This window comes from Ooceraea biroi, chromosome 4 (genome assembly GCF_003672135.1).
Source record: "Ooceraea biroi isolate clonal line C1 chromosome 4, Obir_v5.4, whole genome shotgun sequence".
Lineage (NCBI taxonomy): Eukaryota > Metazoa > Arthropoda > Insecta > Hymenoptera > Formicidae > Ooceraea > Ooceraea biroi.
The window spans coordinates 8029956-8044383 of record NC_039509.1 but is presented as its reverse complement, the minus strand read 5'-3'; the positions used below and the strand labels follow the sequence as shown (position 1 = coordinate 8044383).

At 33.7% G+C, this 14428-nt stretch overlaps 1 protein-coding gene, 2 long non-coding RNA genes and 1 pseudogene across 4 annotated transcripts; 2 read left to right on the top strand and 2 right to left on the bottom strand.

Annotated features, from left to right (window-relative positions):
- The first annotated feature begins 187 nt into the window (after positions 1 to 187).
- Positions 188 to 1714, top strand: LOC105278906. The gene is made up of 3 exons (XR_003406443.1): positions 188 to 303; positions 377 to 606; positions 960 to 1714. It is a non-coding gene; the product is annotated as an uncharacterized LOC105278906 (long non-coding RNA).
- A 554-nt stretch (positions 1715 to 2268) lies between these two features.
- On the bottom strand, positions 2269 to 4004 carry LOC113561795. The gene is made up of 2 exons (XR_003406444.1): positions 3294 to 4004; positions 2269 to 3184 (listed from the first exon to the last, which is right to left on the bottom strand). It is a non-coding gene; the product is annotated as an uncharacterized LOC113561795 (long non-coding RNA).
- A 3195-nt stretch (positions 4005 to 7199) lies between these two features.
- On the bottom strand, positions 7200 to 8832 carry LOC113561772 (annotated as a pseudogene).
- On the top strand, positions 8771 to 12885 carry LOC105285355 (ras-related protein Rab-21). Of its 2 annotated transcripts, XM_011349509.3 has the most exons (5): positions 8771 to 10068; positions 10181 to 10342; positions 10829 to 10996; positions 11511 to 11629; positions 11724 to 12885. In XM_011349509.3, exons 2-5 carry the CDS (start codon positions 10202 to 10204, stop codon positions 12004 to 12006), a joined length of 711 nt encoding a protein of 236 aa, XP_011347811.1. In that variant the 5' UTR covers positions 8771 to 10068; positions 10181 to 10201; the 3' UTR covers positions 12007 to 12885. The 2 variants fall into 2 exon arrangements, with proteins under 2 accessions (XP_011347811.1, XP_011347810.1); XM_011349508.3 differs by having other exon boundaries at positions 8771 to 10342.
- The last annotated feature ends 1543 nt before the right edge of the window (positions 12886 to 14428 follow it).

The following is a 14428-nucleotide window of genomic DNA, read 5'->3' as shown; positions in this document are numbered from 1 at the left end:
AGGGACTTTTTGACTATAGGCTATATAATGGAAAAACGTTTATAATCTTTGATATTTTTCATTGTTTTCCATTTCAATAATTTGGGAATCGTTTGGGAAAGTTTAGGAAACCACTTTTAGAGTTTGGGAAATAATAATTGCATCTCAAAATAAAGTTTCATGTCATCAACCAGACGTGAAGCCAAAAATTTAGGGATTTTTTGACCCTAGCCTATGTTTATAATCTTCGATGACAGTCAAGGACCGACGAGTTTACACAATGGTGCAATAAAGCGTTGAGTAGCATACAGACGTCTGTGGATAGTAAGTCTTGTGCTACAACTACAATTCTCTTATGTATTTTTGAATTTTTGTACACGTACATATGCATTCGCAGTCCCTACATTTCTTGGATTTGTGCGGGACGTTGAATCGGCACATGAGGTTAAAAATTACGTTCGCCTGTATCTTGGTGACACTAAGCAGAGCACGGAATTTGATAAGCAATTCCTGGAGAAACGAAGCAAGTGGCGATCAGCGCAACGTTCTCAGGCACAAGCGGATGATCTGTGTAAGCCAGCGCTGGCAGTTAATCCAAATGCACCTGCACAATTTCAGGAAGTAAAGGTATATTCGCAAAGTAGAAAGTAAATTAGACATTAATATTAATATTTTTTAAGTATTAAGTAAGAATAGAATCATAATGTCACACAGTGACTACGTTTACACGGCCAGATTTACGCTGAAGTTATAACATTGATGTTATAACAAGTAACGTTAAATGCCATATAAACAATGTTTTACGCCGGAGTTATTACACCGGTATAATAACTCCTGCGTAAAGTACTGTTTACACGGCATTTAACGTTAGTTGTTATAACATCAATCTTGTAATTTCGACGTAAATTTGGCCGTGTAAACGTAGTCTGTGGCAGATGTGTACACAATGTTAAATATTAAGTATCTCTTTTCTTATTCAGGGAAAATCCAAGAAACCAAAGAAGGGATAGATATTCAAAGTAGATAACAGAATTCTTGGCTTCAGTGTAACCGCGGCACCCGATCGTATTAATGTAGGTGACCGCGATTACGGTGAAGGAGCCTGAGCTGTTTCGTCAGTTTACCTCATGGAAATGATGTGTCACTCGATTCATCAAACAGTTCGTTATTTATTTATTGTAATCAATACATGCCAAAGGATGCTGAGAGTCCCACCATGGGTATTTCTTAAGATATATAAAGACTTTTTATGATCCACACACGTGAACGAAGAACTTATCCCCCCAAAGGCGATCATTGATGATTGTCTTCAATCAGGATCGACCGAGCGTGGTGTTATTTTCTTACATTATATACAAGAATTCCATTGTACATATTATTCAAAGAAGAATATTTCAAGAAAGAAGGCGAATTTACTTTTTCTTATGTACATGACAATTAGGGTTGGAAACTTTTATAACATTTCATCGTCATTGCGTCATTTAAAGTACAACAGATAAAAAGGAAGATAAAATATGCCGATCGATAAATTGTGCATGTGTGGAAACATGGTAGTCAATAGCAATATGTGTATGTAAAGATTTTCAATGAAAATGATGATTAAAACATACTTGTGAAGACGGCGGAAATGACCGTATTTGTAAGCATAATATTGAATGTACAGTGCGTCAGATGTTTTTACTAAACATATTTAATACAACGTGAATCCTATGGATTTTCATCCAGAAGAAAGAGAGATTTTCTTTGTTTTCTTGTATTACTCTTAACAAGTTCTACTTTAACGTACATTTCAAGCACGAAGAATTTTTCACTTTTTAACATTTTTTCGTCGTCATACAAATACTTATAGTGATAAAATACTCTATGCAGAATTTTAGGCACACGTGATGTTAATATATTTGATTAGAATCCTGAATAAGTTATGTATATGTCAGAAATTTTAAACTTATGTAAGAGGCGAAAAATAACTAGGAGACTGCCTTAGATTTGAACTCGAACTCTCCGGGATCCCTGGTTCACACGCCTAGGTCTTAGGCTGTACGGCCAATACTCCTACTGTTGTGATCAACTTGTTTTCATTCCGATCCTCTATACGACCTGTCAGTCTCGAGTATCTTTCCAGATCTTACACTTATATCGAAAGCCGGAAGTTGTGATATTATAATAAACAAAGAGATATGATGGGCGAGAAAAAATAGTGATTCGACATACTTTTCTGATATTATGAAAACCTTTAGAAAATAAAACTAGCAATTCAGCATATAGTATTCCTCAGAATTTTTGATTTTGCAATAACAGCAATAGCAATTAAAAATAATATTCATAATGTGCATTACTACTTCCTCACCTTGGCAGCATGAAAAATCCTGATATCTTCTGATTGCTGCATATACCTATGTGTGGATCTCACTGTCGTCGGCATAGTCTTCTTGTACACATTGTGGTCAATCTAATGCTAAATTCGAGATATAAAAATTTCTAAAAGATTTAAATGATGCATGTGTAAAAGTGTGTATTATAAACTTTTACTCGGTAAACTCTTTAAATCATAGCTAGCTCTATTAATACCTTGTTAGGACTTAACATTTATTTTCATTTTCTAATTGGACTAGACGTTGAAAAAACGTGGAATGTTGTGACAGATCTGACTACTGGTAATAATATGATGGTTGTTATTAATTAAGATTCATTGATCTTCTCTTAGGATCAAAAGTAGGAGAAAACCATGGATCCTTACAAGAGAAAAATACATGTATAGATAGATTAATGTACAGAATATGCAGTGATGATTAAACAAATTGATTTAAACTAAGATAATTAAAATGCAGGTAACTGATATTGTATCAATATTCTATTATAGTATCTAATGTATATATAACATAATAAAATCAATATTATTATATTTTCAATTTGGTATTTTTGTTTCAAAAAATAATGTATCAAAATTGAAACGTCTTAATATCGAGAACATCACATAGTACATAGATACAAAGTTTCAGTTTATAATGGAAATTAAAATATAATACGCGTTGTTTGTTAATGTTTTTATAAGTTAACATATATCTTAGACGTTTTCCTTCTATATGCTCTGTATACAGACTGCCTGTGATGTGAAAAATAAAGATATAACAAACTTGTGATGGGAAAAACTATAAACTTACAATAAAATTATTTTATCTTATGCAAAAATATCTTATATTGTTCACTGAAATAATACAATAATAATTTAACAAAAAAATGTTGAAATGTTTAGTATCTCATGTCAGATATGTAATTTTGACATAAATATCACTAAATTTGTTGCATGTATATACTTTTTAGCTAGAGTAGCAATCGAACATGATTGGTTCTTTTAGGGCAAACTTCTTGTTTATAATAGAAACATGATAAACGATGCAAATGTCATGTTTCCTTCTTCATTTCATTATGTTTTGCATTTTATGAACGTCTGCATTTTACTTAATCTTTCTAGAATTTTCTTTGTTATTAGATCAATGTGGATATAACTAACTCAAACTTTCTCGAAAGCTCTACGAAATTTATGAAAAAATTATTGTAAATATCCTACTAGAGATTCAAGAGGTCCAGTGGATACAACGTAGGTGTAAGGTCAAAGCACAAAGCACATAAAGGACCGTCTACAATGAATTGTAGTCGTAAATGTAGTCGTAGAATTGACCAATCACAGTTTGCTATTTTCCTTGCGATCAAAGAATAAGAAATTGACCCTTAGCATGATGTCTGCTAACTATACGCTTCATTAATCTTCGTTAATTATAAAAATTATTGCTTCCCAAACTGTGAAGTGCCTTCCTAAACTTGCCCAAACGATTCCCAAATGATTGCAATAGAAAACATTAGAAAACAATGAGATATATCGAAGATTATAAACATTTTCCATTATATAGGGTATGGTCAAAAAATCCCTAGCGTTTTGGCTTGAAGTCTGGTTGATGACATGAAACTTTATTTGGAGATGCAATTATTATTTCCCAAACTCTAAAAACATTACAGGCGTATTTCCCAAATGATTTGGCGTTGAAAGAAGCGAAAAAGAACACTATTTGGAATGATAACTATACGCTCAACTAATTTTCATTAATTATTAAAAAACTATTATTTTCCAAACTCTAAAAGTGGTTTCCTAAACTTTCCCAAACGATTCCCAAACGATTGCAATAAAAAAAAAGATTTATCATATTTGTCTGCTAACTATACGGCGGTCATTTCATTGGCTATGGAGTATCTGAAGATACACTTAAGACGGTCTTAAATATAAAATTCGATCACAGTATAAGGATATACAGTAGGGACAAGCACCCGTTTTCGAGTCAGCCGCGCAGATTTGCTTGCGCATCCCAAGCGGCCATGTTCGCGGCTTCCAATCCCGTTCAAAGTAAAGAACGCACATTATCTCCGTAACTGTGATCACATATAGATAGAGAAACATAACCAAACATAAAAATTCGTATATTGTATTGTATTGTTTGTTTTGTGCTTTTGTTAAAAACAATGTCTAAGAGAATACATCGAGTGTGTGAGGTGCAAAATTGTTTTCACAATGATTAATGATGATAATATATCATTTTTTCGCTTTCCAAAAGAGAAAGAAAGGTATGCATTACTTATGTATTTATAAAATATGTAATTTGTTTTAAGAAAACACATTAAAAATATTTGCTGATAGCGGTGGTTTCTAATATTATTGATACGCTACTTGCCGCCCGAAGACATGGCGGATCGGCTGAAAAAGATCAAAAGTGCCGACGCTCTTTGTCCCTACTGTATATCATTATACTGTGATTCGACTATGAATACCGGCCATTGATCAGTGATTTATATAGATCAGTGGCAATAACGCGTGCACATGATAAAAAGTAATTCGATAATCAATTCATATAGCTTTCTCAGAAAGCAGTGTAAAATTAAATTCGTCGCATCTCATTAAGCGATGACGCGTCGTTGTCACCTCCTGGGCTGTGTTTGGAAACATCACCCAAGTGCCCCAGCAGAGAGAAGCCTGAGAGCGGTCACGCTCGCGTTTTAACTGTAACGCCTCAAACGTGGACATTGAAGTGATTGAAGTGATTCTGTCTTTATTGCTCACTGAATATTGAATAAAGACCTCCGGGAAGTTAGCCGGGTAACTTTTACTTTTTTAATTTTTGACTTTACGAATCGTTTGTTGGTAATTGTTGGCCTAATTAAAAGGTTTGTTGGCTAATACTTTTTTTTTTAAATAAAAGAAAATTGTGTGGAAAGTTAGCCGGACGAAACTTATTTTTTTACCATTTGCGGCTTAATCGATGCGCAATCGTTTGTTGGTCACAGATAAACTAATTAAAACGTTTGTTGGTTTATCTGTCTTGAAAAAAAAATAAAAAACTTATGTGCACTCCCGACTCCGTGAAACGGTGGCGTCATCTGCGCAGTCAGATGCGCAGCCGTATGTAGCACATCTTTATCTTTATACGTCTATGATGGAATGTTTACATTGCTTTTTATTAATCCCTTTGAGGACTGTAAATACTCCAAAGTTATTATGCTTGTGAACCCCAAGTGCAAACAGATCTCGGGGTTGTATCATACAGAATTGATGCTCTCGACAACATCGCAAATGTTGTAAGAAAAACCTTGGCCACGGAACCAAGTATAAAAAAATACGACGAAATGCACGAGCTGCAAGGGCAGCACGTATCCAACTGTAGTATTAGAGCCAAATCATAAAATTATTGGAAAAGAAGGCTTTAGATCTCTGGAGAAATCTTTGTTCTTTCGATCGCCAAGTTATCACATACGTTGTAAAGATCCATGCTTGGGAAAGTATACGTTTAAGGAGCCAGGAATTCACATTTTCATCGAGCTCGATATACGCCCTAATCTTCAAAGTAACAGTTTGAGCTGTATGCTGGATCGATTGCCGACAACACTCGGTCTTCAATGCGACGAAAATACAATCGAATACAGGTAAGCACAAAAACTTTTTTATTTGCAGATACATATACAGATATATTTTTTAAATGTATAAAAACTGGATTAATTACTATTTTAAGGTTAATCGGAGTAATAGACTACACATCGGGGCACTACATTGCATACTGCTTGCGTTCTAATGGATTTTGGCAGATGTACGACGATTTGCGAACAAGTGTGGTTCTAAAACTATAATAACTCCACATCTTGTAGTATATATACAAAAATCAGTTTAAAGATGGAAAACCAACTGAAACTGACAAACTGCCAGAAAATAGCACGTATTACGTCTTGTTGGAAGATAGCATCCTTGAAATTTTCAAACAATCTGGAGAATATGAAATATCACTATTCACAGACTTTATAGACGAATATGAAAGAACTTTTTTTCATTGGAGAGATCATGATACAACCACCTATGACTGAAGGTAGTGTTTAGATGTCCTTGTAAATATTTTTCTTATCTGTACAATATAATAATAATAATGATAATTATTTCTTTACAACAGTTTACCAGAACGAGAAATAAAGATCCTAGTATGGGTATTTGGTATAAAACTTTCTGACGGAGGCCACAAAAGAGGCAAAGTTAGATGCTTTTAATTTTGATATTATTGAAACTTTTCTTAGCAATGGCAATGGCAAACCATATAAAATGGATGATATAGAAAGGAGAGTATTTGAATATTATGATAAACTAGGAACAAGGAACAATGTTGTCAAAAAAGTCTATAAAGGTTTGTTGCAGACTTGGAATATCTGACAGGTAACAATGAAATTGGAAAAAAAGCTAATGAAAAGAATTGCTTGAATTACAGAAATAATTATAAGAAGCCAAATTCTCTTGAATCTCAAAATGGGATCGTAAAGAAAGACAGTGAAAACTGTGAAAGTCCAAACTATAAGGAGGTTAATAAGGAATCAAATATTGATATCAGAATGTACATTACCAACAAATTTTATGAAATGGAGAAAAGATTGAGGAAAAGAAACGAAATGGAAGCTAATACCAATCAGAAACTGGATACCATCTTGAGTAAACTTGAAACACAGCTAAATTAAAAATATAAAAATGTCTCTGATTAAACTTTTATTTCAAGTGGACGAGACACAACAGAATAACAGAATTATGATATAAAAGCAATATGTATATCTATTGATTATTTAGTAACATTTGTAATATGTTATATATGACAAATTCGTCTTAGTGTGATGATATTGATTTATATAATAAAAAAGTACAGTAATTTTAAGAAGATACAAAGTTCATTTTTTATTTTTGTATATTTTTTAGATTACAATTCTCAAGTATATATGGACATTCATACATTTTATTTATTACCATATTTAAATCTTGTATCCAAAGCATTGCACAACTTCACAAGTTAACATTCGAACATTTTTAACTTGTATATTATCAATTCAATTTGCCTCAAAATATCGAGTTAGTCAAAAAATTGTGTTCGATTTTCAATATTTATGATGATGCCACATGTAATACACAGGCAACGATATTGATAATGTCTACTTCATAGAAAATGACTAATCGTAAATAATGATTATATGAAAAAGTGATTACTTGATTGATGAATAGTTTGCTTTTATTGAGTGCAGTAAAATTTGACGCAAAAATCGAACTTTTTGACGGACTCTATATTTATATGATTATAATAATCTGCATAAAATATTGCTTCAAAAATATATATGTATATGTGATAGTATGTTAAACTGATAAGTTATGAGCGAAGTTGTTTTAAATGATTATAAAATACTGTAAACAAAAATCTAAAACGTGACACGATTATTTTAAAATCATTATTTCTACATTTAATGTATTTAAGCTTTAAAGTATATTATAGACGTTGTTGAAGTAGTACGTAACAAACAAGAAAGTACGAAAAAATTTGCAATAATTATATGAATTAAGAAAAATGTGATTAGCAGTAATTCAATGAAACGACAGCCTCTTAATCTGTTTGGTCCTCCTTAGGAGAATTCCAAGAATGCAGTTGTTTCCGCTACAATCTTATCATGCCATCCCAGCCTCTTCTGCTGTATTTTATATATTTTGGAGGTGTCCTCGGATGTTCTCGTGTACGTTTCTTTCTGAAATAAAAGTCGATAAATAAATCAATGGTATTCCACCTTAAACACAAGTGATCTACAGAATCCTGAACACTTACTTAGGCACCAACTCGATGTATCTGTCATACCCAATAGTATTCTTTCCATAAACTATTTTTTCTGCCTGCGTGTCAATACAACTGAATCCGTTTCACGCTCTATATGCTTTTTACCATTATCTGAAGAGTTTCTAGAGTTAGAGCTTGAGTCAATGGAATAACTTCTGTAATGAGAAATCTTAAAAACATCGTTGTAATTCTCACTATTCTGCCTCGTTTGCCTATGCCATGTATGCGATTCTTCTAACTAGTTCTTTACATTGTCTCTATACTCTATACACATAATGTTACTTGTGATCTGTATCATTACCTTCTGTCCAATCAACATTGTCACTTTCTGCTTTTGAATTTGCATTATTCACAGGAACCTCAGTTTCAGTTGGTTTTCCATCTTTAAACTGATTTTTGTATATATACTACAAGATGTGGAGTTATTATAGTTTTAGAACCACACTTGTTCGCAAATCGTCGTACATCTGCCAAAATCCATTAGAACGCAAGCAGTATGCAATGTAGTGCCCCGATGTGTAGTCTATTACTCCGATTAACCTTAAAATAGTAATTAATCCAGTTTTTATACATTTAAAAAATATATCTGTATATGTATCTGCAAATAAAAAAGTTTTTGTGCTTACCTGTATTCGATTGTATTTTCGTCGCATTGAAGACCGAGTGTTGTCGGCAATCGATCCAGCATACAGCTCAAACTGTTACTTTGAAGATTAGGGCGTATATCGAGCTCGATGAAAATGTGAATTCCTGGCTCCTTAAACGTATACTTTCCCAAGCATGGATCTTTACAACGTATGTGATAACTTGGCGATCGAAAGAACAAAGATTTCTCCAGAGATCTAAAGCCTTCTTTTCCAATAATTTTATGATTTGGCTCTAATACTACAGTTGGATACGTGCTGCCCTTGCAGCTCGTGCATTTCGTCGTATTTTTTTATACTTGGTTCCGTGGCCAAGGTTTTTCTTACAACATTTGCGATGTTGTCGAGAGCATCAATTCTGTATGATACAACCCCGAGATCTGTTTGCACTTGGGGTTCACAAGCATAATAACTTTGGAGTATTTACAGTCCTCAAAGGGATTAATAAAAAGCAATGTAAACATTCCATCATAGACGTATAAAGATAAAGATGTGCTACATACGGCTGCGCATCTGACTGCGCAGATGACGCCACCGTTTCACGGAGTCGGGAGTGCACATAAGTTTTTTATTTTTTTTTCAAGACAGATAAACCAACAAACGTTTTAATTAGTTTATCTGTGACCAACAAACGATTGCGCATCGATTAAGCCGCAAATGGTAAAAAAATAAGTTTCGTCCGGCTAACTTTCCACACAATTTTCTTTTATTTAAAAAAAAAAAGTATTAGCCAACAAACCTTTTAATTAGGCCAACAATTACCAACAAACGACCAACAAACGATTCGTAAAGTCAAAAATTAAAAAAGTAAAAGTTACCCGGCTAACTTCCCGGAGGTCTTTATTCAATATTCAGTGAGCAATAAAGACAGAATCACTTCAATCACTTCAATGTCCACGTTTGAGGCGTTACAGTTAAAACGCGAGCGTGACCGCTCTCAGGCTTCTCTCTGGCCCCAGTGTATCATTTTATCCTTGTTGTTCAGCGAATGAATAAGGATAAAATGATACACTGGGGCACTCGGGTGATGTTTCCGAACGCAGCCCTGTGTGAAAGGGTCATTACATTTCCAAAAGTAGGAAAACGCGCCTTTGATGTAGCGCACCACTGCGCGCGATGACATGTAGCAGGACGAACAGCTGATTGTCGCGCTTCGACATTGGTACGGCGGGGATCGAAGTACGAGCGCGGTCGTACGACATTTTCCACTTATCGAATCACAAATCGCCGGATTATCATGGCATAACCACCGTCGTTCGTCGATAGTTCGCGCATGAAAGGTGCATAAAGCGAGCTTGTTGAGTCGCGTAGACTATGCTGGCTCTCACGCTCGCGTACTCGTCTGCGTGTTAACGTTCTACTCCGCTAAGATTTTCTGTTTCACGAGCGCAGAGTTGGTTGCTCCGCAGAATTATGGCCAGTCCGCTCGGCAGCACCGCCAATGGATATAATTTCAAAGTGGTTTTACTCGGTGAGGGATGCGTTGGCAAGACCTCGGTTGCGCTCCGATACGTCGAGGACAAGTTCAACGACAAGCATATCACCACGCTGCAGGTAACTCGTACATTTTCCGAGATCCGATATGTCGCTGATGAATTTTTTATTTATTCCTGCCCTAACCTCAATATATTGATCTTTTCGTGAAGACAAATGGATTATGTATTTTGATACTCTATTTTATTTTAAATTTTTCTTTCAAATCATTTGATTATAGAAGAGACTAATGTATCCGGAAATCCTGCGTTTGTTGAATTAAGGACATTATTGATGCGTAAAGGAGGCTTTTTCAGATTGATAATGTAGATTAAAATAATTGTAGATCAAAATAAATTTGTACTCTTTCTACAGGAAAAGAAACCTTTGAAAGCTTTTTTTGCAAGATGCTTATTAATAACGCTTAAATTTTTGAAATTTATGCACGTGTAATTGTGCAAAAACATGTTTAAACATAAAGAAAGAAGCCTCTATTACAATTATTATAGCTGGAATGATCATTTTAGAATATTTAATTTTGACAGTTTGAACGTTACGCTTTTTCAGGCATCCTTTTTGAATAAGAAATTAAATATCAATGGCAAAAGAGTAAACCTGGCAATATGGGATACAGCTGGACAAGAAAAATTTCACGCATTAGGACCAATCTATTACAGAATGTCCAACGGTGCCATTCTTGTTTATGATATTACGGATGAAGATACCTTCCAAAAAGTACAATTCGTATCAGTTATGTATTGGGTCAGTCGAAAAGTTCAGTTCAGATTTTTACATGTAATACAGGCAACAATATTGATTGAATCTACATCATAAATAATATCTAATTATTATAGATATTATTGTCTATGATGTAGACATTATCAACTATGGTGATTACTTGCTTGATAACAATTTGTTTGGTTGATGAATTATTTCTTTCTATTAAATGCAATAAAGCAAAATTTGAATTGGACTGAATGAAATGAAGCAAAAATTGAACTGAACTTTTTGACTGACCCAGTAAAAGAGATAGTTCAAATATGATATAGTATAATGATCGTGATGATCACAACTGATGATAATATAAAAATTACATCGTAAGTAAATCATAATTGTACTATTGATATTATCAAATGAATAGTACTTGTTTTCTGCTCATTGCATTTATGTAAAACAACGATCCATGTATCATAACATTTCAGTTTGTTAGAGTTTCGAGTTTGTAATATATGAATTTCAATGTTATCAGGTAAAAAATTGGGTGAAGGAGCTTAAGAAGATGTTAGGTAGCGAAATCTGCTTAGTTATAGCGGGTAATAAAGTGGACCTAGAGAAGGACAGAAACGTTGCCATAGAGGAAGCAGAGGAGTAAGTTTAATAAGCTATTGCGATTCGTTGAATTGTTGAACGAATGAATACGGAACGTCGCTGCATGTTTGTAAATGCTTTTCCCTTTTATCAGGTATGCCAAACAAGTGGACGCCATGCATTTTCACACGTCAGCCAAATTGAACCAAAATATAGAAGAGATGTTTTTAAATCTCACGCGACGCATGATGCAACGCGCCGACGAGGCCGAGCAGAAGTCTACTCTCACCCGAACCAATAGCACGCGTCGCAATGTCGTAATGGTCGAAGATGAGACGCAACATACGCAACCCAGTAGAAGTTCTTGCTGTGGCAGTAGTAGCGGCAGCGGCGGCGGCGGTGGCGGCGGCGGAGGTGGTAGTGGTGACTCTCCATAAATTTTCGAAATCGATTTGTATTCAATATCAAAATAAGAAAATCTCTAATCTTCGATAAGTCATGAGTTATGTACAGGACTTTTCAACTAACAAATCAGTATCTTCAATAGTGCATTCTGAAAATACTGATTTGTCATTGTGTGTGTGTATGTATGTTGTGTGTCTGTGTGTGTACGAACATTACACATGTGAATGCGTGCATGTGTATCCCAATATATGTAATCTTTGCTTTAAAGAATCGCAGCAAGCTAATTGGCCACTAAACGTTAGCTAATAACGCTGAATAAAGACGATACGGCACTGTGAGACAAGGAATTATCTTTCAGGGAGACTAGGAAACCACTCGACTTTTGGTTTTTACGTTAAAGATGATAGTTTAAAAAATGATGTACATATTAAGTGCTGATATTTTTATTATACAACATACTAGGATTTAGAGTGTTCGGTAAGTAATTCGCAATACCTTCAGTTCTGCAAAATTATACGATTAGTAATATAAGAATTATTGTGTAAAATTTAAATTATTGTTATTGTAAGTTATTTCACAAATATAAAATGGTAAAGTTGTAATATCGTTACGAGGAAATGTTTTCCAATTTTCCTGAATTGTCTGAATCCTATCGTCGCGTTTAGAAATCAAATCTAGGTTCTACTTGTGGAGATTGTATACAAGATTGAAAATGTCTACCTACCTACAAAGTGGGTTTTCCAGCAAGTTACACAGATGACACTGTGTCCAATATGGAATGTTCCAACTGTGACACTGTGTCACACTGCTCGACACAGTAAAAAGCTAAGTACAAGCGTGTAAAATGTCCCAGCGTTACCAATATTTTAAGAAATCTTATATTTAAATGGTGATTTCCAAAATTTGTACAATAAAAATAAAGAACCGTAATACTCTCTACTGAGATTTTCAGAAATTAAACCTACACTTCGCCGTTCCAACAAGAATTTTACACGGTGTAACACAGTGCAATTTTCCATGTCCTTGCTGGAAAACAGCCAAAATAATATATTTTATTATATGTCCTTCTATTCGCAATAACGAGGAATGTAGTTGAAAGTCACATCGGTTCTATACAAATCTGGCATAGTCATTTTGATTGAGTCGATGATTTAGCAAAACAAGAAAATTTCAACTGTCGACTATAGATTAGCCCAATTACCTATAATGGCAGAACTGGCAAGAGAAAAATGGATTTGCAGAGTTTACTTTGAGAAGTATTTTGTTCTTCAAACCGGTTATTAAACAATGGAGAAATAAATTACTTCAAATGGTATGCAGTACCCTGACATTTATTACATTACGGAGCTCTTTCTTTTTTTTCTATTTAGCACATTTACTCAAGCACGGTGCAGTTAGGAAACCTATGTGTTACATTTCTTCTTTTATTTTTGATATTGAAAAAATAGACTTTTTCTTTGCCTTTATGGAAATGAGATAAAAAAATCGCTGTCATATGTGTGACGCTGATCTTTCGCACTTAATCGGTGCATACCACACATACACAATGCTAGTAACAAATGTATATAAACTTTCAATTATGATACTCGAATGCAACTATTATTAAGATAAAACATTACTTTTTTTCTTCTGAGATGAAATTTTGGAAAAAAATATCTCTTTAATTTAATAGAACTTATACATAATGACTGAGTGGTCACGAGAGCTACGCTAATTGTTTCACCACGTTATCACTTCATTTTTAATATTACACATTAATCCTAAACAACATAAATTATTTCATTTCTCATTACATCCATTATGTCGACATTACATCTGTTAATAGGATATTACAAAAAGTAAAGAAGTAATTAGATAGGAAATATACTCTAATACGTTTTCATTAATCAAAATATTCTTTTCTTTATATTTTCGAACTAAATAACGTTGGATTTGTTAAAATTGTTGTAACACTTTCGTATATTGTGCAGTGCAATGCTTTATTGAAGAGCAAGAGAAAACGATATTCCAAACAGGACTGAAACATTTGGTTCACGTACTATGCTTGATAAAATTAGAAGAAATATATGTAATATTATGCACGTTCTTAATCAGGTTAATGTCTTTTTCTTTTAAAGATGATTAAATTCTTTTATATTGCTTAGGATTAATATAAAGTTTTTCTTATTCTATATATGTATATGTGTATATCTCCCTCTCTCTTGCTCCTTTTTCTTTCTTTTTCTATGCATGTACTCACATATAGAAAAAAAAGAAGAGAGTGGAAAAAAAACGTAGAACGGCAAAGAAAAAGAAGAAAAGAGGAGGGAGAGACTCAGATCAGTGTAAGATGTCATAGCAGATTTCTGATTTAAAGATAAACACTTGATGCAAAGCCATTAATACCATAACAATTTCTTAATAACAAATATTAGATGATCAATTTTGTAATCAGTTAATAATTTATTATAATAT

What these genes read in the sequence shown, in the direction of transcription:
- LOC105285355 (XM_011349509.3), top strand. Translation starts at nt 10,202, where the DNA reads ATGGCCAGTCCGCTCGGCAGCACCGCCAATGGATATAATTTCAAAGTG. An exon ending in AGCATATCACCACGCTGCAG is followed by an intron (nt 10,343 to 10,828) that starts GTAACTCGTACA and finishes ACGCTTTTTCAG; the next exon opens with GCATCCTTTTTGAATAAGAA. An exon ending in ATGAAGATACCTTCCAAAAA is followed by an intron (nt 10,997 to 11,510) that starts GTACAATTCGTA and finishes CAATGTTATCAG; the next exon opens with GTAAAAAATTGGGTGAAGGA.